We start from the raw sequence: 24,352 nt of genomic DNA on the forward strand, positions 1-24,352 counted from the left end.
GTCAAAATCCTTTACCTCCAGCCATTGTTTAGCCAGTGAACTAGAAATAGATTGGTGAAGAGTGTTGGTTCTAGCAACCCTTCTTCAGTTTAAACTTGGGGAACTTTTAGAGGTGTTTAGAAGAGGCAGGCATTTCTTGCTATGCTTTTATGTAGAGATTTGTGTATTTCTCTTGCTGTCATTGAGGCTCTTCGTTTATTTGTCCTTCAGAAGATCAGTATTAGTTGTGAGAAGAATCCTAAAACATAGAAAAAGTCATCACTGTTTTTTCCTTGGATGGTGAATCAAATTCTGGATTTAGATAGAAAACAATCCCTTGTGGCTATTTTAATTATATTGCTGCCATTATTCATTTATCCAACAAATATTTATTCAGTGCTAAGTACCAAGCACTATTCTGGGGAGAGCTCGCATTGTAATGACGGCAGAACTCTCTGGAGTAGTAGGAAAGGGCAGTAGGAAGGCTGAAGTTTGTGGTCGAAGGCCAGTAGCAAAACAGAAAGGAAACTGTGTCTTCTCACCTTAGAAAGAGCAGAGTCAAATCCAGGCCGGTCGTGGTGGCTTATGCCTGTAATCCCAGCACTTTGGGAGGCCGAGTCAGGGGGATCACGAGGTCAGAAGATCAAGACCATCCTGGCTAACACTGTGAAACCCTGTCTCTACTAAAAATACAAAAAAATTAGCTGGGCGTGGTGGCGCATGCCTATAGTCCCAGCTACTCAGGAGGCTGAAGCAGGAGAATCATTTGAACCTGGGAAGTGGAGATTACAGTGAGCTAAGATTGTGCTACTGCACTCCAGTGTGGGCAATAGAGCAAGACTCCATCTCAAAAAAAAAAAAAAAAAAAATCCTTAGGTGTGCAGCCTCTGTGGCCGGACTGCCTGGATTCACATCCTCAGGCCACACTTGACTAATTTGACACCTTCTGCAAGCACGTTACTTAATCTCTTAGTCTCATATTCCTCATGTTTCCATTTGTAAAAATAAAACAATAAGAATATCTACTTCCTAGGTCAGTTGTTCTATATTAACAGAGTTAATATGTGTAAAGTACATGGAGTAAGGCCTGGCCCTCCTAAGAACTCAGTAAGCCTCGGTCTCCATCATATGCATTCTAAAACTACACTCTCCTTCACAGATTTGGAAAGCCCATAGTTAACTAGGAAAATGTATGAGTCAAATGCTAATGTTGAATTTGTCAGTGTGCCCCTTGTGGATTATCCGATTATTGCCAGTACCCTCAGAGGGCCCTTGGTGGCCTGTGTGGCTAGCTGGTGGAGAGGTGGGCCCAGGCAGCAGGGCTGGACATTTGAAGACACTGCTTGCTACTGCCCTGAACTCACTGCCGGCGGTAGAACTCCGCAGCCTCCTGAGATGGAATTTTAGCTCTTTGGGCAGACTTTGCTTTGCAGCATTTTTGTGGTTTCTTCTCTGTGACAGGCAAGAGTGTGGGAAAACCGGAAACAGCTCAGCATCAAAAATGCACAGAAGGGGGAAAAAGCAAAGATTTCTTCAGAATTTAAGTAATATAATCCAGGTATCAAAAGGCATGCTGTTAAGGCGTTGTTCCAGGAAATAGTTTCCAATTTGCCTTTAAAACTCTAGGACAAGTCTCTGAAGCTAAGTTAGTACTAACAGAGACTTTAACATTCTCTCACTTAACATGTAAAATGTACAGTGTTGTGAGGACCCCACTCTTTTCAGATATTTTTCTGACTTTTATGAAAAAGAATAGCATGGTTTCTCATCTGATCAATGAAAAGCTCCCTCTGTCAAGTCTCTTGATAAAGTATTTTTAAAAAAACAGACTGTATTTTAATTTTAGATTTACAGAAAAGTTGTAGGGATAGTACTGAGAGCTCCCACATACCACTTGCCCAGTATTTTTTCCGTTGTTAACATCTGACATTGCCATGGTGCATTTGAGGAATGTACCATACTAGGAAACTGTCATTGGCACATTATCGTGAACTAAACCCCATACTTATTTGGATTGATAAAGTAATTTTTTAATCTAGAGAAACTTTTCATGGCTCTCAAAATCAGGATCCTGAGTATCAGTTGATGTATTCTCACTGTTCTAAAGTAATTCTTGTTCCTAGCCAGCATAGCAAGGTACTCAACATCTCTGTGACCCAGTTTCTCATTTTAAAATGGGAATAGTAATAGTACCTGCCTCATAGGGTTATTAAGATAAATAAATGAATTCATGAATGTCAAGCACAAATACAGTCCCTGGTATGTCATACATGCTACTATTATGCTTAGTAGCAAGATGGCGTTTCAAGAAATTTTCATGTAAATTTTTTACTTTATTCCTACAAGATATGTTGCTTCATTTGCTTGGATCTTACTGTGGCCTTTATTCAGGCTCAGTTCAGATTAATCAGGAACCCCAGTTAGGACTGGTGATACTGAGTCACACTCAGGAATGCCATAGTTGCCTCAAGAGACCCAACTAATGAGAAGTTGTAATGAGCTTTTGACCATGCCAAGCCCTGTGTTTTTGGGTTGAACTTCAAACTTCTCGCACAGAAGTTGGCATTAGACAAATATAGAAGGAGTTTCCAAAAGCATCAAAGTTTCCACATCCTAGAGGGTGAGTTTTGAGTTTAGAGAACAATAGAACATTATAGATGGAATGTCACTTGGATTTTGGTGCAAAGGGAGTTGAGAATCAGAACAGTGGGCCCTGTTTCTTTATGATAATACCTAAGTCTCTTTTGCTCTAAAGGTTTCATTTTCCCATCTGTAAAACAAAACCCACTGTCTCTACTGAATAATTAACCAAAATGACTTGTTTTCTATCTATTCCATTGAGAACTTTTTTATGAGCCCATTTGCTCTTTAATCCTCATGCTTTAAAGCCATTTTCCTCAGCCCTTTCTGTCCCAGCCATTCTTTATTGTAGTTCTCAAATTCATATGCTTATGTTTCATTTAGCTAAATCTCATTTGTCAGTTCTGTGAAGGGAATGATTTAAATTTTTTCTTTCTTTTTTTTTCCATTTTCATGGTGCCAATAATCTTTCTTGATTTTCTTCTCCGATGTTTGCAACACTTCATAATTTAGTACCCGCTTCAGATCCTCCTTTCAAAACTATTTGTGGTATTTCTTCCAAGCATTCAGCTGAACTCAGAAGGACGACAGACAGCCTACAAACAACTACATGCATCTGAACTGTCTCTTCCTTGTAAATGACCGTTTTTTCAGTGCCAGAGTCATACTCTCCAGGAAATACGGAGAAAGAAACCTGAAGAGATTGCAGTTTCCCAGGCACAAGGGCAAAACTCATAGACTAGAGATGAATTTGAAAGGGTAGGGACAAAGCTGTTGTAACTTGGGAGACTTCTCGGAAGAAAGGAAACTGTTTAAGAAACACAGACTGAACTACAGTACTTTTCCTTAAGTAGCTGAGATGGCCTTCTTTACCCAGGACTTGGGTGATTCTCATCAGGGTGACCTGAGCGGAAGTTGATGGTAGTGACTGTTCTGTGTCAGCACCCAGGACAGGGGTGTTTGTTAAAGGCTGCCAGGGATTAGCAGGGAGGAAAGCCATCAGGACTAGGTAGCCTGGTAGCACCACATCCCAATTAATGCCACCTGAACATTTGGTAAGGTTAGCTGTATGATGAAAGATGTTTAAGAGATTAATGTCAGAAGAATATGAAAATAAACATCAGGTTAAAAAATGTTACATCTTTTTAACCTGTGAGCCTTTAAAGTGAGAAGATTTCAGGGCAAAGTAATTAGGACTTAAAATTGTCCAAAAGTTCTTGGGGTGAGCATTGTAGATACCATATTATGGGTTAACCATGTTCTGCCAGCCTTTTAGCCTTGTATTATATGTAGTCTCAAGAAACATAGTTGAATCTGTAACATACCCATCCTTAAACATAGGATTCTCTACATTATGTATTTCCAAGACAGGTGATTATGAAATGTTTGTAATAGAAGATAAAGGGATTGAGGCATAGTTGTGGGGATGTGAGTACAACAAGGTACCCAGGTGGTCAGTGGCTGAACTCAAACTGGAACTCATATCACCACTGTGCTCTCCTCAGACTCTTCCCAGTACATCACTGATTTCAAAGGTCCCTGCCAATCTATTCATATGTATCTATCCATACAGTAAGTGGCAGATTAATTATCCTAAAATATTACATTTGAAAAAACAATGTATGCACTTAGGAACTCACTCACTCCCCTCTTTTTCCACATCAGTGTTATCATTTAAATGACAGTGAAATACTCAAAAGGTGGAAGAATCAATGGGGGAATTTGTGTTAATGTAGCACAGGAAGATTGGATCAAAGAGCAACATGGAGAGCTTTTGTATAGTGTCTTCTGGGAGAGTGCAGTCCGGGAAATGAAAGGGAAACCTGGAACACTGGAGACAAGAATATCCCCTCACTCTGAGGGCCAGGGCCTGAGGGGAGAAAGGACATGAGCACAGTCAGGAGGTCGGTCGCTTAGACTCTGTCTTCTACTAACCCTCATCGTAGGAGGTCTTAGGGGTTGCTTTTGGCGTGAACAGTGACATCAGTCAGAGGGATGTGTGCTAGCACCCCACCTAACCAAAAGTTGTGTGATTGTGTGTGTCTCAGTGGGGAGGAAACTACATGAGAGTCATGGAATGGTGCGTCTTCCTTTGGTGATTCATATTGGCATAATTTAAATTAAAATCTGACCTCTCATTCCTGCCTGCTGGGATGTTAAAATGGTTGTTGAAACGGTAATATAACTGCTAGATATTTCCCATCCCTCATTTCCCTCCTCTCTCACCTGAGTGTGAAAACCCCTTTTTAAAAGATTTGGGCACGAATTTAGGCTAATCTCTGATAGAATCCATCCATATCAGTTCCTCCATGAATATAAGCCCTTGACAAATTTAGACTTTAAGGATGAGCAAATACTGAAAAGTCTTGGGGTCTGGGAATAGGTGGCATAGCTTAAAAGAAGGCTTCAGCTAGGCGCCGTGGCTCAAGCTGGGCATGGTGGCACACGCCTATAATCCCAGCATTTTGGGAGGCTGAGGCAGGCAGATCACGAGGTTGGGAGTTTGAGACCAGGCTGGCCAACATGATGAAACCCCGTCTCTACTAAAAATAACAAAAAGTTAGCCTGGCATGGTGGCACATGTCTGTAATCCCAGCTACTCAGGAGGCTGAGATGGGAGAATCGCTTGAACCCAGGAGGCAGAGGTTGCAGTTAGCCGAGATCACACCAGTGCACTCCAGCCCTGGGTGACAAAGACTCTGTCTGAAAAAAAAAAAAAAAAAAAAGGTAAATTCATAATGTTCATCATTTTCATTACTAAAATACAAAAAGATGAAAAAGAAAATAACCGAGATGCAAATGGCAAATTGGTTTCAACAGATAAACTGGCTTCAGCTGATTGCCCAGTGTTGTGTTAGAAAGACTTATGAGAACTTATGCCTTGAACAGGGAAGAGACTGAGAGCGGTGAATAGGCCACATATTTTCACAGCTTTTATCACATGACGTTAGAAAAGTAACCATTAAACAAAGTTAAGAAAAACAGATTTAAGGAAATCAAGAAGAAAAACAATATAAAGTGAAAAGCAATAAAATTAGTTAATTTCAAAATCTTATTTAGTTTGGGTCAGGGGAACCCAGAAGAAGGAAATAAATATAATTCTGGCAGAAAAATTAGAAGTAAAAATAAGAAAAAGACTTTACAAGTAGATGTAGGAGGGACTGAAAAATTATGAGAACACTGTGCACACCGTGTACAATTTTAAAAACTAGATGAAAGATAGTATCTTGAAAAATATCAAGTATAAATTTGTTCTTCTTGAAGAAAAAGAAGACTTAATTAAAACATAGAACAGGTAGAAAATTTTAAACTGCCTAAATTGGTTCGTCCTATAGAAATCCATGAGTAGGTCCAGGAAACAATTTTTAAAAATCATCTCCAAAGTAGTTCTTCAAACCATTTTTCTGGAATCTTTGGAGGCTTCCAAGTGCCCACAAGATAAAGTTGAGAGTCCTGACTCAGACATTCAAGCCTTGTGCACTATGACCTCCCTCCTGTCTCCCGCCTTCTTCATACTCCATCACTGCTTTGCACACACACTGCTCCACACACACGCTTCCCATTCTGTGTTCTATGTTCCCATGTCATCTCCTCTGCAGAGCGCCCTTAGGCTTCTTGAATCCAACTCCTGCCTTTTCTTCAAGATTGGGTTTTAGTTACTCCCCTTAATGCATCCTTCCCAGCTGTCCCTTCCTCACCTCCCCAGGTGACTCTACCATCTCCCTCCTTATTTTATTTTTCCTTTTCTCTTATGTTCTGCTTCCTTAGCTCTCTTAAACACAGATACCTTCACCCTTTCATCATATACATACTGAATGTCTATTCGGCTCAACATTGCCCTAGATACCAGTGATACACCAGTGGACAAGACAGATAAGATCTCTGCTTTCATGGTTTATTTTTGAGAGAAGAGATAAGCTCCTGGTCCCAGCCCCTGAGATGGCTTAGATTCGTAAGTTCTCAGTAAATGGCAGTGGTGGTAGTGGAGATGAAGTAGTGGAGGAGATAGTGATAGCAGCAGTGGTGGTCCAGGCATGGTATTTTGCGTCAAGGCGTATGCATCAAGGATCACGAAATAACTGTGATCTCATCACTAATTGTTTATGCCTTGTAGAGTAGCATATGGGAGGCAGTAGAGTATAGTTGTTAACAGCCTGGGATTTGAAATGAGATTCGAATCCTGGTTTCTTCACTTAATTAACTGTTATCTAGAGATAGCTCTAAGCTTCTGTTTCATTATCTACAAAATATTACTTACGCCTTGGGGTTGTTCTTAGAATTAAATGAGATAATGTGTATTCCCTGACATATATTGTGTCCCATGTCTGCTGGTCGGTGTGTTGTATTCTGCTGCTGCTGTTGTTCCCTACTAAAAGAAATCACATTTGTGTTGTTGGTAGGTTGTTATTTGTAAGTGTGATTTGGTTCCACTGATGAACCTGTAGAAATTTAAACATATTCTTATTTCCTGAATACTAATAACTAAAGATGATTGAAGGCAAAGGCTCAGTTTCAAACAAAAGAAAAAATTAGATTTGGAGTTACTGACTGCCAGTCCAGTTGGCTCCCAAAGTTCACACTTTCACACCCACATTCCCCCTCTGCTGCAAACACATAGCTATGATGGATGAACATTTAAAGAAAAAACCTACAGGAATAGCTGTGCTTCAAAAGAAGGCAAATATCTCCCTGTACTGAAATAAACGAGAATCAATGAATGAAGCTGAAGCTATATGCTTTCTGAAGCAGGCAGTGGCGAGCTCCTGTGGCATACATAAGACCTGAAAGTGCCCTACAAGAGGAGAACCTAAAGCCAGGCTTACTACTTGAAAATAATTGATTTTCAGCCTGGGAGTTTTCCCCCTGGAAGACATTTGGCAATATCTGGAGACATGCTTGTCATAACTGGGGGAGTGCTACTGGCATCTAGTGGGTAGAGTCTACGGATCCTGCCGAGCATCCTGCTAAGCACAGAACAGTCCCCCACTACAAAGAATTATCCAGCCCAACATGTCAGTAGTAGCAAGGTTGAAAACCCTGCACTAAAGGATGCAGTGTGCTCTCCTGCTGGGAGAGTAGTAAAACTGGCATGAACCCACTAACTGAGGCTATAACTTGATATGAGACTATGGACCTGCAGAGTCAGGAAGACAGTGACATACCCTTGCAACTGTTCCTATCTCAAAACTGCCTTGGTTTCTAAATATCACTGAGGCAAGGGCCCCAAAATGCCACCATAAAGCCTGGTTTTGGGCTGGTATCAGGGGTCTGGTGAAGGCAACTATATAATTTTCAGAGAGGGAGGAATGAGCAAGCACAGAGACAAGGGCGGGGAATGGTTCTCATTCAAAATAAGCCTGCAAAGCAAAATTCCAAAACATATGAAAAAATCTAATTCTAAGAAAGATTGCCAGGAAAATCAACAACTGGAACATGAATTCTTTACAGATAAATTAATACTTTAAAATAGTCAGACATGTTAGATCATGTGTCTAATAGGAGTATCTTGTGGAACATAACATGTGACTCTGATAGGAGTATCATAAGAAACACCTAAGGGATAATTGGTCATGCAATGCTTTAAAAAAATAACAGAATTTTCCAGAATTGAAGAAGATATGAATCCTCAGCTAAAAAATTCATTCATGTACCAAAGTAAATGTACCTCTAGACACATCATAGTAGCAAGAAACCAGAACATTAAGTGTAAAGAGAAGTCTCAATACTACCAGAGACAAAATCTGCGTAAGTTACAAAGGAACGCAAAGTACCAGCATTCTTCTCAGCAATAATCGGTGCTAGAAAACAATAGCCAATTACTTCAAAGTGTTGGTAATAAACTTTTAGTCTATTTTATACATAGCTAAACTGGCTATGTATAAAATAATAATACATTTTCAAGAGTGAAAATATATTTTGCCTTCAAGAGTGAAGGCAAAATAGAAATAATTTGAGACGTTCAAAGTCTTAAGAGCATACCTGAAATTCAGATTAGGAAATAGTAAAGACTGTGTAGGAATAGAAGTGAATCCAGAAGTATTAGGTAACAAGAAACAATGAAGTACAACAAATCCATAAAATGTCAGTAAATGTTAATGACTATAAAAATAATTATTGGTCTTTAAGAAGACAAAAAACATTTAGAGATAACAAAGACAAGATGCAAGCACCTGGAGTATTCAGTTGATAAGGATCTATGTCACCTTTGAGGTCAGGACAGAAACACTGGATGAGTTTACACTTAGGAAAAAAATAGCTAAATAATTAAGGCACAGCCTATAGCTTTCAAACCAATAGAGCAGGGAAAGGGACATGTAGATACTTTATTAATTCAGTGGAAGATAGTAAAATTAGAAGCAAAGGAGGCCAGGTGCGGTGGCTCACGCCTGTAATCCTTTGGAAGGCTGAGACGGGTGGATCACCTGACATTAGGGGTTTGAAACCAGCCTGGCCAACATGGTGAATCTCCATCTCTACTAAAAATACAAAAACTATCCGGGCGTTGTGGTACATGCCTGTAATCCCAGCTACTCAGGAGGCTGAGGCAGGAGAATCTCTTGAACCCTGGAGGTGGAGGTTGCAGTGAGCTGAGATTGTATGCCATTGCACTCCAGCCTGGGTGACAGAACGAGACTCTGTCTCAAGAAAAAAAAAAGGCAAAGGAAAATGATGATAAATAGAAAACAAAAACTAAGATAGTTGAAATGAGTCCAAATGTACAAGTAATCAAAATAAATGATGACCGATTAAACTCTTTCATTAAAAAAGATGATCAAATTGCCTCTTTTTAACAAGTTCAGTTATTGGCCACATAAAAGAGACATACATAAAGTAAAATCTTGACAGGTAGAAAATAAAAGATTGGAAAAGATGAATTATGAGATGCTAATCAGAAGGAAAACTGGTATAGCCATATTAATATTAGATAAAATATAATTAAGCAAAAATTATAAGGGATAAGGAAAAGTATTTGTATGCACTTAACATCGTAAACTTACATAAATCAAAAGCTGACAAAATTATAAGGAGAAACTGGCAAATCATTCATGTTAATGGGCAATTTATTTGAATGTACTTCTATCAGTAACAAATAACTCGAAAATTACTGAGGATTTGAATATCTGAAATGGAGAATTAACATTTTGCTTTAATAAGTGGCTTTTCATCTTCTTGGACCAGCAGTTATAATAAAAAATACATTTGGGGCACATGTTCTCAGGACCTCCTGAGGGCTGTGTCATGGGCAAAATGATATAAAAAAAGAAAAAACACTTTATATGCAACCCAATAAAAATACCTATCTATATGTATGTGTCTATGCAAAATTAAAATTTTACAAAATACTGTTTTCTGTTTTTTAATGCTGATTGTGAGCCACAAAATTTATTTTACAACCCAATTATGAATCTCAGCTCACAGCCTGAAAGCAGTTACAGCTATGCTTAGACTCCTGCACTCTGGTGTTCAAGTATATGTGGAATGTTTACAAAAATTCAGCACATACTATGTCACCAGTGAAGGCTCCATGCACTTCAAAACACAACATCAAAAAGTTCACATTCTTCAACCACAAAGCACTTAAATTAGAAATAATAAAAAGAGGTTTTTTAAAAAAATCCATGTGTTGGAAATGTTTTAAAAAATAGAGTACCTATTACTCATGCATTAAAGAGATAATCATAATGAAAATTATAAAATATTTAAAACTGTATGGCTATAAAATATGACACATCAAATTTGTGAAATAACCAAAACTGCATTCAAATATAAACTCTTAATATGTTTATTTAAAAGACAAGGATTAAAAATAAGTGAGTTCGTTGTTTAATTTGAAAAGCTATAAAAGGACAACAGAGTAAACTAATGAAAATATAGAAAGGAAAAAAATACACAGAAATCTCCTAGAACAGTCGGGCACATGGCAGAACTTGAGAGAACAATGCCTCAAACTGTATCTGGTGCAGGGTAGGCACGGTGGCTCAAGCCTATAATCCCAGCACTTTGGGAGGCCGAGGCAGGTGGATCATGAGGTTAAGAGATCGAGACCATCCTGGTCAACATGGTGAAACCCCATCTCTACTAAAAATACAAAAAATTAGCTGGGCATGGTGGTGCGTGCCTATAGTCCCAGCTACTTGGGAGGCTGAGGCAGGAGAATTGCCTGAGCCCAGGAGGCGGAGGTTGCGGTAAGCCGAGATCGCACCATTGCACTCCAGCTTGGGTAACAAGAGTGAAACTCCATCTCAAAAAAAATAAAATAAAATGAAGGAAAGAATGAAATTGACAACAAGCCATAGAGAGGATGGCCTCTGGAAAGACTAATGAATTAAAAGAGAGAAAGGGCCTACTCAGGAACGAAAAGGACTGTAATCAGAAATATAGGGGAATAGATAAGGTGCAGTATATTTATAAAACAGAGTCCTATGTGTCTTTTCTGCACCAAAGTTGACTTCACTAAATGTTTCCTGATTTGGTTTTGGAACCTGAACCTAATTAATAATGTTCTAATTGTTATTTTGTAAGGATTAACATTAACTTCTATTTCAGAACCATAATCCCTAGACTGATAGATAAAAGGAAGAGGCAGCATATACCTGTGTGTGTGTGGATATGTTGAAAGTAGGATACGTAATCTGTGAGTAAATGTTTGGTAAGGAAAGTTAGGGTATGTATTTTTTGTTTTGTTTTGTTTCTTTTTCCTTGGGAATTGAAAGAGGTTGGTTATCACTGTATTTTATAAAAATGATCAGGTTTGGAGTGTTTATTTTCAGGACCTTCACAGATGGAGCCATGTCTTGTTTGCCACAGCCCTGGTAAGATCAGCATTTGTAGCTCTGCTCTTCCTGTAAAATCTTGAGCATTTTCCTTTCGTGAGTCCTTCCTTCTACAGAAAGGTCATCTCTGATGTGGTGGCATGAGTCCAAGATAAACTTATACTAAACCATTGAAATAGAAAACTAGTACCCCTGTGTTGGGGCCGTGGAAAGCCTTGAAAAGAACCCAAACAGAAATAACGTAGCAGCGAACCACAGTCAACCTTGTGAAGTAATGAACAAAACAGACCTTAAAGAAAGCATATCACTTTCAGAAAAGTTTCCACTGATCAAAATAATGGGCAAAAGAAGATCAGAGGAAACCACAAATAAAGAAACAAAGATCCATGAAAAAGCATGTCAGAAATGTTACCAGCAAAAGGGATAGTGGGGATATTGCTCATTATAACCTTCCTGGACTAGGTTATAGATATATATGTGTTACATAGTCTGGCTATATGGTGTGGTCTTGATGCCAGTGGAATTCCTAGCCAGCTACAAGCATTTCATCTTAAAAGGATATTATTGGTTTTGTTGCTGTTGTTGTTGTTGTTGTTGTTGTTGTTGTTGTTGTTGTTGTTGTTTTGAGACAGAGTTTTGCTCTTGTTACCCAGGCTGGAGTGCAATGGCGCGATCTCGGCTCACCACAACCTCCGCCTCCTGGGTTCAGGCAATTCTCCTGCCTCAGCCTCCTGAGTAGCTGGGATTACAGGCACGCGCCACCATGCCCAGCTAATTTTTTGTATTTTTAGTAGAGATGGGGTTTCACCATGTTGACCAGGATGGTCTCGATCTCTTCACCTCGTGATCCTCCCGCCTCGGCCTCCCAAAGTACTGGGATTACAGGCTTGAGCCACCGCGCCCGGCCGGATATTATTTGTTTTAATGCATCATTGAACAATTTCTTTGAAAGGCTCGGGAGATCTCTTCCCTCAGTGTAGGAATAATGCTCATGTGAGGCGCTTTCTCAGACTTCAGAAAAATTATAGAGGCAAGAGGAGTAGACAGATGTGAAGCAAGTGAGTCAAATTAAGGGTTAGGAAGTGTACATTTAATACTTAAGGAAACTCTTTAGCTGCCAGCTGTGAACATGTCCCAAGGAAAGAGATTTTCCCTTTACTGAGAGGAGCATGTCACACTATTCATTGAATCTTTCTAATTCTTTGTTGCTACTGTATGTGGTCACGTTTCTCATTATAGTTTTTAAGTGGCTAAATTAATCAGGCAGCCTGCTCTTAAGCAGTTTTGTTTTTATTTTATTTATTTATTTTTTGAGACGGGAGTTTCACTCTTGTCATCCAGGCTTGAGTGCAATGGCGCGATAGCTCACTGCAAACTCCACCTCCTGGGTTCATGCTATTCTCGTGCTTCAGCCTCCCAAGTAGTTGGTTTCACAGGCATGCGCCACCACGCCTGGCTGATTTTGTATTTTTAGTAGAGATGGGGATTCACCATTTTGGTCAGTCTGGTCTCGAACTCCTGACCTCAGGTTTGCCTGCCTCAGCCTCCCAAGGTGCTAGAATTATAGGCATGAGCCACCACACCTGGTTTAAGGAGTTTTTAGTAATTATTGGCAGTTTGTCCTCAGAGGAGAGCCTGAGTAAGACCATTACTGTGGCTGAGATTGTAGGAAGCCTCTTAATCTCAGCCTTTCACTACCTCAAGCACCTTCCCATCTCCTAGGCAGTTGCACCATTTCCAAGAAGAGCAATTAAGGACTAGGTATCACATCTATCACTCTTCTCATGTTTGAACTCTACCTTTTGTATGATGTAAAGTTAATGGCACCTTTGTTTGTCCTATCTTTTCAGTCTTTCTCACTCTCAGACTCTTGATACTTCTATAAATCCAGTTTTTCTAACTTCATCTTTAGCTACTTCTTTGTATTCTGGTATACTATGACCAGAGAGCATCAGATAATGGAGCTGTATCAAACACATATTTAACTTTATACATTCAGCTATTCAGAGAGAAATAGACTATAATTTTAATAAAGTAGCTGATCCCAGCTGATTTTATACTTAGGATAAGAGGAAAGAAATGTCACCCCAGTCAGTCTGTTGTAGTTCCCATAGGCCTTTCTTACAGAGCATCTGTTATTCTCATGTTTAAAGATACATATTTTAGGCCAGGTGCAGTCACTTATACCTATAGTCCCTGCACTTTGGGAGGCAAAGGCAGGCAGACCACTTGAGCCCAGGAGTTTGAGACCAGCCTGGTCAACATGGTAAAACTGTTTCTCCATAAAAAATACAAAAATTAGCTGGACGTGGTGGTACACACCTGTAGTCCCAGCTACTGGGAGGGTGAGGTAGGGGGATCACCTGAGCCCAGGGAGTCGAGGCTGCAGTAAGCTGTGACTATGTCACTGCACCCCAGCCTGGGTGACAGAGTAAGACTCTGTCTCAAAAAAATAAAAATACATAGTTTATACAACATGGTCCCATAATACAAGCCTACTTTTCTAAATACAGCCTACTTCATTTGGTACACAGTTGAACAAATCATTCTGACACTGGCAGAAAAGTACATATTAGGTTTATTATGAGTTAACCTGTCAATCTCAAATGTGACCTGTCTTCCTAAGGGATCTTAAGAATAATTTTTACTATGAGACTTTTGCTTATAGGTTGCCAATTAATTACCTTATAACTTTAATAGCAAATTGCTGTTAACTTCCAGGTTCAGAATGCCTATGTCCATTCTTCTGTAGTTTAGCACTAATATTTCATACTGATACTGGAGTCAGTGAGTCATTCAATTTGATATTCCTGTATGTAGATAGATTTACAGTGAATGCAGGAGTGTTAAGCAGTATTCCTGAGTAAAAATGACAATACTAATGAGAGTTAATGTATATTTAGTCCATAATATAACACCAGTCACTGTGTTTAGATGTGCTTTATATTCACCATCTTGCTTTATCTTCAGAAGCCTGTAAGGTAGGACCTGTGATCCGGATGTTAAACCCTAGTAACTGACTTAAAGACAACCAAGGGAACATACACGTACCTCCCGACATAAATATTTCCTAAGACATAGGTATTCCCAGGAAAGCAGCAAAGAATCAGGGGCAAGTGCAAATTAACATGCAGGCTCTTGACAAGCTGTGTTTCAAAAGTTCTCATTTAGGGGAAGGTTGTCCAACAGTTGGAATATATTTTCCCAAGGAAATGACGTTATCACAACAAAAGCATATTTACCCATAATGTGCCTAAAGTAGTAATAACAGACCTAAACTGTTTTGTGCACCAGTGTTTCCATGGAAAAATTCACTCAAGAGTTTCCCCTTGGATCACTGTAGACACATTTCTACATCACAGGGAGAATGGGGACTCTATGCTAGAAACAGTAGAATCATTAGAAATGTTCAAATTCTGAATCAGTGGTGGCTTCCAGGGCCTTTGATGGGAGATGATGAGAGGAAGGAGGATGGAAGAGTGAGTGAAACTGGGCACTAGGGGATAGAGGGTCAGAAGATTTTGGGTGAGAAACAGGATAAAGCCTGAGAAGGTGAAGGGAGGGTTCGGGGTTCGAGAGGAGAGGGAAAAGTTTTGAGAGTTTTAGGGACCCAGAATTCATTGAGTCTAACCCGCCCCCCATGGACTCTTCTCATCCCTTAGGCAGTTTTCTGTTATTCTCAGTTTCTTCTACTGACCCAAAGATTTTGCCTACCTCTTCCCTTTTTTTTTTTTTTTTTTTTTTAAACCACTAATACTTTGTGAAACTGAGACCAGCCCAGGGCTTAGCTCCACTCAGCTGTTCCTAAAGCAAGCACAGTGGCTCTAATGGTTTTTAACTTCTGTAAAGGAAGGAGCTTATCTTAGGCCCTCCAGAACTTTCACATGGACATGAAAGAGGAAATATCAGCTACAGATGCTTTTGGAGAATTTTCGGGTCCCTAAGGGGCTGAAATAAAATGCATGAGGATTTCAGATGTGGCTCTCCAAGGCTGAGGCTGATGGGAAAAGGCTGTTCCTTTCTCTCCTGCCTCTGTGGCTCCCTTGTCCTCAAAATGAAAATGGAAAGGAGGAGGTAGGGCCCAGATTGCTTGCCAGAGGGAAAGGGCTCTGAGACATTCTGATCCTTGCACCAATGCTGGGCTAGATCTTCTCAAGCGACATGTCTCTTTCAGGGATGTAGGAACTATGTGAATACCTCAGGCTCCACCCGACTCTCCAGTTGTACCTCACACCACCTTCCTCTTTACCCACTAGCCAGTGATGATGGGAATCACCTGGGTACCTGTCCCCAGGCCCACCTGGAAAGTTGTGTGGTGAACAAGTGACCCCAGGTTATTCCTATCAAAGACGTTCGGCAAACACTGGCTGCCTATTCCCACCCCAGCCCATCCCGTTTGCTGGTCTTTAAAGGTTCCAAGGACATTCCAAAGCCTTGAAGGAAGCAAGGGCATAAGCCACAGGAGAGGAAGCACCAAGAGCAAGAGGCAAAGCTGTCAGAGGGCCTGTGCCTGACCTCGCCTTTCCACCTGCAGGTCTGACCAAGCTCCTTGGTGTTTCAGAGGGTCCTCCGCAGAAGGGCAGCTGAATGGACTCCAACGCAGCCTTAACCCTGCAGCCTTTGTGCCCATCACCAGCTCCACAGGTTAGTGGGAACCAGCTCTTCTGCAGCTGGGTAGACGACAGAGAAGGTGTTGGGCTTGGCACATTCTCTCTTCTGCCTCCAAAGATAGCCCCAATTCAAAGAGTGAAATATCCAGCCTCTTAAAACGTTGGCAAATGGGCATTTTCGTTACATTCTTCTTTAGAATAATTTTGGCAGCCTAAAATAGAACAGGCATTTTCCAGAAATAGTTTGGGGTAAATGAAGCCTCCCAGTCTTATAAAATGCTATCAGATTTGCAGCATTGAATAAAAATGCCCCATATTGACTGGTATTTCACTGTTTATATTGTATTTTCACGTGTTATATCTCTCACTTAATTCTCACACAGCCCTGTAAGGTTTACCTTCTTATCCCTCCCACATGAGGAAACAGGCTCAGAAAATTGAGGGCTTGTTGAAGGTTATGCGTGGATGCAGAGCTAGTGCTCTGGCCTTTGATCCAGGTGTTGTGCTAATATCATGGTCTGTGGACAGGTTGTTACTGAGAGCCTGAAGCCTCTCAATGTGGGTGCATACAGATGTGCTAGGCAATGTTTGTCCAGAGATAAATTTCTATGAATAATTAATAAAAATGCATTGATAAGTCAGAAAATTAAAAGAAAATCACTTAGATTCAATTTAACAAATATTTATTGTTGAGTACCTACTATGGAGGAAATAACATGCTGGGCACTGAGATACACACAGGGTAAACAAGACAGTCTGCTCTCAGGGAACTTAAAGACTCAAGGAGATAGAAAAGTCAGCAGGGAATGTGCGCAAAGTGGGTATTACTGTATGCCTGAGACACATGAGTAACAGTAGACAATGTTGAGCATTAGCTGTGTGTCAGGCACACTTCTGAATGCTTTGCATGTAAAACTCATTTGTTCACCAGACAGGCACATAATGTAGGAACTATATTCCCCATTTATGGCTGAAGAAATAAAGGCACAGGCAGATTATAAAACTTGTCTAGGCCAGACATGGTGGCTCACACCTGTAATCCCAGCACTTTGGGAGGCCGAGGTGGGAGGATCACAAGGTAAGGAGTTTCACCACCATGGTGAAACCCCATCTCTACTTAAAAAAAAATACAATAAAAATTAGCCAGGCTTGGTGGCATGCATGCGCCTGTAATCCCAGCTACTTGGGAGGCTAAGCCGGGAGAATTGCTTGAACCCAGGAAGTAAAGGTTGCAGTGAGCTGAGATCGCGCCACTGCACTCCAGCCTGGGTGACAGAACAAGACTCTGTCTCAGAAAAAAAACAAAAAACAAAAAAAACTTGTCTAAAGTCTCACAGCTAGTAAGCAGTGGGTCAGTATTTGAACCTAAGCAGTTGAGCCCAGATCTTTAGGGACTGGGACGGCTTCTTAGAGGAATAAACATCTAAGCTGACACTGGAATGTGGACGAGTCAGCCAGGAGAGGGAAGGCACAGGTGGAGTAGGAAGAGGGAACAGTGCAAGCAAAGACCAGGGGGAAATGAGACTGTGCTGTGTTCAGCAGGCTTCCATGGACCTGGACGCCGGGACATGAGCAGGGAGTGGAAAGAGAAAAGGTTATGAGTTGGTAAGGCCAGTTTCTGAGCCATGTAGGGAACTTGGTCATTGCCCTGATAGCAATAAGGAGCCATTGAGGAGTTTTAAGTAGGAGGGGCTGGGTGGTTAGGGGTCAGGGATTGACGTAATACACCTTAAAATGATTACAAGCTCTCTGAGAAGCTTGGGCCAGGGGCAGTGGCTCATGCCTACAATCCCAATGCTTTGGGATGGCGAGGCAGGAGGATCTCTTGAGACCAGCCTGGGCAACAAAGTGAGACCTTATCTCTACAAAAATTTTGTTTAATTAGCCAGGTATGGTGGCACATGCCTGTAGTCCTAGCTACTAAAGAGGCTGACATGGGAGGACCACCTGAGCCCAGGAATTCAAGGCTGCAATAAGTTGTGGTCCTGCCGCTGGACTTCAGCCTGGGTGACAGGGGAAGACCCTACCTCTAATTGAAAAAAAAAAGCCTAGTTAATTGACGGCATCCTTGGGATAATTATATGGATCTCTTAGGCTTATAGTGAGGATTAAATGAAGCAATATATAGGAAAGGCACTATAACTACGTAACCACACCTAGGTCATGGAGTAGTATGATAGGAGTGTAAGGATTTGTTCACCATTGAAAATCTGCATTGAGCCTGAATTCAAGAAATAGTTGATTGGTGTTTACTCACTTCATTCCTCCAAACAAACAAAAACAAAGAATTACTAGAACATGGTAGTTATTATATTTTTAAGAAAGTAAACTTTTCCACCTGGGATTGTTATGGACTGCGAAGTAATGGCACAGGGAGTCATGGCCAAGTTAGAAGGATTTCTGTGAGATACCCTGTTGGAACCCCTCCAGCTCTTCAAATTTGCTTCAGCTGGAGAAATCTGCAAACCGCAGGAGATCCCTGACTAGACTTAATTTGTGTGTCTAATTGACAAATTAAGTGTTGAATTGAACTTTGCATGCACTCCAGCTGAGCCAGTTGGAAACGTGTGGTCAGGTGGTCATCTTGACCGTGAATTAGTGTTTACAGACTCTTGGTAAAGTTATTTAGAAGATTTTGTGGCACTCACTGCTGAACGTGGTGTCAGTATAAACCACAGGGCAAGGAGAAGGTGTATTTTTCCTGGCTTCTGATAGCGATCTCTCCCTGCTAATTCTACCTTATGATAACACGCAGATCATTCTTACATTGTTTAGGTAGTTAATATTGCTTACTGCTTTTGTCACCAAGTGACTCTGGGCCTCTGAACTCCTTGAGTTTGTTTCTACTCTGATTTTCCCGGTGCTCCTGATCCTTAGTTAAAGAAACACTGAGGAGCATAATATAGTAAGCTTCAGGCATTTTCCATACTTCCCAATGAACATGTTACCTTCACAGCATTCGTAACTAAATCTGTTAACAGTTATTCCTACAACTAGTAGGTAACTGCTGTGCACACCAACGCTTGAATTGCAAATCATTTGTTTTCTATATTATAAGTCAATTTAAAGCAGTTCTATCCTAGGGGTTCAGAAGGATGCCCTACAAAAAGATTAGGTTGCTAATCTTATTTCTTTAAAAAGTAGCAACATTTTTCTTTAAACCCACAAGAAAGAAGAATAACTTTCCTAATAAATCTAAAAGTTTACACTTCTCCATGAGACCCAGGAAGTGTGTGCCTATGAAGGAATCCCTGAACTGTCCTTGAAAGGTATTTAGCCCATCTGGTCCAGTTAATACAATCCATTAAACATGATATTGAGTATGACTATAGCAGAAGTCTGTTTTCTGATTCCTTAACTCTCCTGTGAGTCTTGCCAGCCAGGCTTTCGGCTGTGTGACTGTTTCTCGAGCAGTCTGAATGAGATGGTGGTTCGTTCCCGGCCACTGTTGGAAAAACAACCCAGTCTTTTCCTGTTGATGGTGGCTTAATGACATTCTTGGTATTATGAACATTAAATGAGATAGTGAGTTGAAAGCTTCTAGCAGAGTGCCTGGAGTACTCCATGAATGTGGCTTTTCCTTGACTTTCCAACCTCAGGCTTTATATTCATAGTTTGCTATGGAAGGGAAGGTGTAGAGTCAGCAAATTTGGAAATTTGAGACGGAAGCTGGAGTGAGGGCTCTTGGCCTAAAGCCAAATCCATTGGCCTTCCTTCTTTATACCCGTGGTGTCCTTCTTGAGTTCTGAAGTGGTGATGGTAAACTAAAATAGCAGAGAGCAACAGATTAGATAACTGACATTTCTCTCATGCTGATTTGATAATGTAAACTACCATTACTGTGGAAGTCTGAAGCCACAGCAGCTGCCCTCAGCCCTGGCCCTTAGCTTAGCTTCTGCCTAAGCCTTTCCTGTCCTGAAGCCCAACCTCTCCCTCCTTTTATTTTTAAGTTCTTAATAGTCTGCGGTTGGTGGAAGGGACCTTACCACCTTCAGAGAATCAGTGATGGATTTTATTTGCAAGCAGTGAGCAGTGTCCTTGTTAAACGTTCATTGTTTCTGGCCCTAATAAAATGCATGGTAGCTTTGTGCTCTTTGGATGGGGGTGGGGCAACAGCACATCAGTGTGGCTTTGACTGCCCACTTCATTGGGTACCTGAGACAACAAGAGAAAGGAACATTATTATGCATTAAACTCAGTGGAGCTAAAACCCTAAGGATGTAGATGTCACTTTAACTTTCAAGTGAAATTACTTGCCTGGCAGCTCTCAGCAGAATGACCTAGTTTCATGACCAGATTCTTACTCTTTTTACCATGTGTTGTGTAGTTTTTGGAGCTCCTGGGTGGATCTGGAGTATAATCGCATAAAAATAAAAATAAGTAGTGTCCTATACCCCTTAATGCCCCCCAGATTTTCTCTCCAGAGCCAGAGGGGTAAGAGTTTGATGCTTCAGCCCATCACCTGAAGCATGCTTTCTTTATATTGTGAATGCAGTGTAGACAGCAGAGGTCCCTTCAACCACAATCACAAACGAATGTCATCACCAGCCATGACAGTCCTAGAACCTCTTCTTATGTGGGCTTATGAAGGCAGTCAAGTTAGGTTAGAGAATCTGAGTTGTGTTTGTATTCCATGCTTCTTAAAATGCATAATCACCCATTTTTACTGTTGGGAAGCAAAAGAGAGACTGTGAATTGGTATTTGGCAGGAAGTGGGGTGGTGGCATCTGGGGGAACAGTGATCCCCTTAACCTAGTTTTAGATTTTACCTTGTGTCTTTTGGGCTAAAATCAAAACGTAGTGCTAAGTAGGGATGCTTTTTTCCATTTTTCAGGATCTGTCGAAGCTCCCCAAGTTATTTTTGCTAGATCCAAACCTTTGCCCACACAATCTGGAGCCCTTGCTACAGTTACAGGACAGAGAAAATCAAAGTCGGTGAAGGCAGGGCCAATTTAAGGTAACAGTAAGAATAAGAGCATATTTTTATCATTTTCACTTGCTGACTTTATACTACAGCAAGAGACTTAGTAGCTACCAAAAGAAGTTCTAGCTTCTCAAAATGACAGTGAAGTTAGGGCTTTGTAAACCAAAGCTCAGAAGGACGCTCCAAAACGGCGGGTCCAAGTTGAGCCCTAAATATCTTGCTCCTATAATGGTCTACCAGTAGGTGGCGCTGTGGCAGTAAGAACTTTACTATTATTACTAGAGGCTTTTGTTTAAAAATCTGAGGATTTTGAGACAAATCAAAGAAAGAAACTAAAACCATAATTGAGTTGTCACAGACAAATTATAACAATACATAGGAAAACATGATATTTGAAGGTCAAGTTGCAGTAGTTTCAAAAGAAAATGAATATTATTAAAGAAGGCTTTTAGACTAGAGTTTCTAAACTGGACTTTCAGATTATGGGAGGCAGGGAGGGAACAATTTTCTTTTTAATTTTAGTGAGGTTGATAAATCAATTGTGTTTTTGCTGAGTTACTTAAATAAACATATTCTATAATTAGCAAGAAAACAAACTATAAACCTCATTCTCCATCCAGCTAAAGCAAGCTCATCCATTGAAGGTATGGTCTAACTGGATTTTGTGAAGCTGTTTCCACACTTCACCAACACTGCCCTCAGTATTTTGTTCCCAAACATGGGCTTCAAAACTTTCCAGAAAATCCTGTGAAACTTCAAGGCTTTGATGATTCCTTTCCTCTTTGCTCTTCCCTACACACGAAAGCATTAACAGCACACCTGCTATGAGCCCAATACTCTTCTTACCTCTGGGGGAATATTTATAAACTTACTTGAGAAGCATTATTCATCAAAATACCCCAGGAGTGCAAAAGAGAGAGGAAAATTATTTACGCACCGCAGGATTCATTTACATTGGATCAGCAAGCTTCAAATATCTTTCCCTAGCCCATCTAAACTCTTTCCAGAAAGGAATGAGAAGAGAGAAGGGAACAGAAAATCCATGGCTTGGTCATCCACCAAAATGTACCAGAGAAACTGAAGACAACCAGAGTTCTGTTGGTAATCCTTAGCCAGTGGTCCTTTAATTCTGATACTAAGAGGCCTGTCCAATGAGGAACAACTAATAAAATATAGAAGACTAAAGCAAGAAGGTCAATATTTCCCTCAGGAGACTGGCAGCCAGAAGAATGAATGTGACATCAAGCTCCAAACTAAACTGATGGCCTGCCAAGAAGTACTCATGTCCATCCGCTTCTAGGACTGTGATACTTGGACCTGCCACAGTTATAATATCACTTTCCTTGAACCTCGTTCATTAGTATCCTTTACGATCCACCCTGAACATTACATGGTAAAATGGGACCATCAGCAAAAGTAGCCTTGGGAAAGAGCCCATTTCTCAACATTTTGATCTGTGTTGCAGATACAGCCCTGCTGAGCCTGAGCTGTGTATAAGCTAGGGATGGCTGATGCTGTGCTTCGTGATTAGCTGAGGCAGTGAGACAGCATGCCAAGTGTGTATGGACGAAGAGGACAAAGTGGGTCAGAGGGTCTCAGAAGTCTAGCTCCTATGGTGCACCGTCACTGCTGGGAAGCTGCAGAGGCAGGCCCACCAGCCTGGCACATGCCCATGTTTAGAGGAATTAGGTAGTTTACAAAGTGAAAAGGCAGAACCCCACAGGCCTCAGCCCATTACCTAAGCATGCTTTCTTTTTATTGTGAATGCAGTGTAGACAGCAGAGGTCCCTTCAACGCAATCACAAACCAATGTCATCACCAGCCATGATAGTCCTAGAACCTCTTCATATGTAGATTTAGGAAGGCAGTCAAGTTAGGTTAGAGAATTTGAGTTGTGTTTGCATTGCATGTTTTGTAAAACTGAGAAAAACATCAGTTGTCCTTACCAGGAGGGAGCTTGGCTGAAGGATATTAGGTGCAAAGCCTGTGTATGAGCCCTGTGTGCTGCCCAGGCCAAGTGTCTTATTTAAATACCTACATTGTTCTTTGTTTTCTTAGATTCTGTGTGTGTCTGTTCATCAGATGGTCAATTATATTAACTGTATTTTCTTATTTTCTGTATTTTCTTGAGACAGGGTCTTGCTCTGTTGCTCAGGCTGGAATGCAGTGGCGTGATCACAGTTCACTGCAACCTCCACCTCTTGGGGTCAGGCGATCCTCCTGCCTCAGCCTCCTGAGTAGCTGAGACTACAGGCCTATGCCACAATGCCCAGCTAATTTTTCTTATTTTTAGTAGAGATGTGGTTTTGCCATATTGCCCAGGCTGGTCTCGAACCCCTGAGCCTCAAGCAGTTCACCTGCCTCAGCCTCCCAAAGTGCTGGTATTACAGGCATGAACCACTGCACCTGGCCATTTTCTGTATTCTTAGTGCTCTGGCATTTGGGATCCTTGTAGACCCAGGGGAGAGAGTGCCTTTCACAGGACTAATTAAGTTCTAAATGTAATAACAACTTGTCCATGAGTGCACCTTTTATATGCAGACCGACCAGTCGCGAGTATCTGCTCCCAACCTTCCTATCAAACTTTCACATACCAACCCAAACATTCCCCTGCCCTAAATCATCTCAGGGCCAGGCAACTAGGTACCATCCCTTGCCCCAAAGCCCCCTGGAATTATCCAAACTAGCTAATCCAGCCATTCCAAAGCTGTTTAATTGCCCTGCCTTGCTTTTCTGCAGAAACCTCAGCATAAGGTTCTGACCTAGGCTTTCCCCCCACTGCTGTCTTCTGCCTCCAGACTGACACTAGTACGTTCACTGTGACCCTTCTTAGTGTGCAGTGACCCGTCCCTGGGAGCTGTGGGAATAAACAATGCCTTTCTTCCAAGCCTTGATTTTGTTTTCCTATTGCAGCCATGCCAACTTTACCATACCATATCCAACATTCTTAGAACAAACACCAAGAGGATACATATCTTTAACTTGTGATACAAGGAACCAGAAAGAAACATGAATAAGCATTATATCACCCAGTTCTAAGCAACTGGGGAGACCACTTCATCCGTAGCCTGTATTACACAAGTGATGTTTTAACAGTATGTGTTTTGGTAGCATTGACCTGGCCGTAGCCACACAAGAAGGATGTGGGTCTGTCTACATGGCAAAATCACCTGGCTTTCAGCCATCGAAGTGCATGCCTTCCTGTCCTGAGGCCCCTTTCATTTCATTTAGTAGCTGTGTCTACATTCAGAAACAAAATTCAAGTGTAGCTGAACAACCTGGTTGGAAGTGAGGAAAAAGACAGCCTGACTTTTAGTTTGGGGGAAGGAATAGCAGTACTTTTAAGAATCTATCCAAAAGGAGTTCATTGGCCTTAAAACCAGAGAACTCCATTTCTGAAATGGATTGAGAAATAGGCCACTGAGGGAGATAACATCTGAAAATTGGTATTTTCTCTTGCTGAACTGGCAAAATCCCAAGAGAGG

At 41.0% G+C, this 24,352-nt stretch overlaps 1 protein-coding gene across 40 annotated transcripts in view; it reads left to right on the forward strand.

Moving 5' to 3' along the window:
• TTLL5 (tubulin tyrosine ligase like 5) overlaps positions 1–24,352 on the forward strand; it is a 293,499-nt gene that overhangs the window by 228,324 nt on the left and 40,823 nt on the right. For 20 of the 40 annotated variants that reach the window (XR_013521423.1, XR_013521412.1, XR_013521419.1 and 17 more), the window contains one exon: positions 15,868–15,977. The exons of 18 other annotated variants lie outside the window; for them this stretch is intronic. Coding sequence is in view for 15 of the 22 variants with exons in the window: in XM_078335474.1 (XP_078191600.1) it covers positions 15,868–15,977 (110 nt within the window). In the remaining 7 variants the exon portion in view is untranslated. Of the gene's footprint in view, positions 1–15,745; positions 15,978–24,352 lie in introns of those variants that run through there. 2 more of the 40 variants (XR_013521411.1, XM_035261093.3) reach the window with 2 other exon arrangements.

This window comes from Callithrix jacchus, chromosome 8 (genome assembly GCF_049354715.1).
Source record: "Callithrix jacchus isolate 240 chromosome 8, calJac240_pri, whole genome shotgun sequence".
NCBI lineage: Eukaryota > Metazoa > Chordata > Mammalia > Primates > Cebidae > Callithrix > Callithrix jacchus.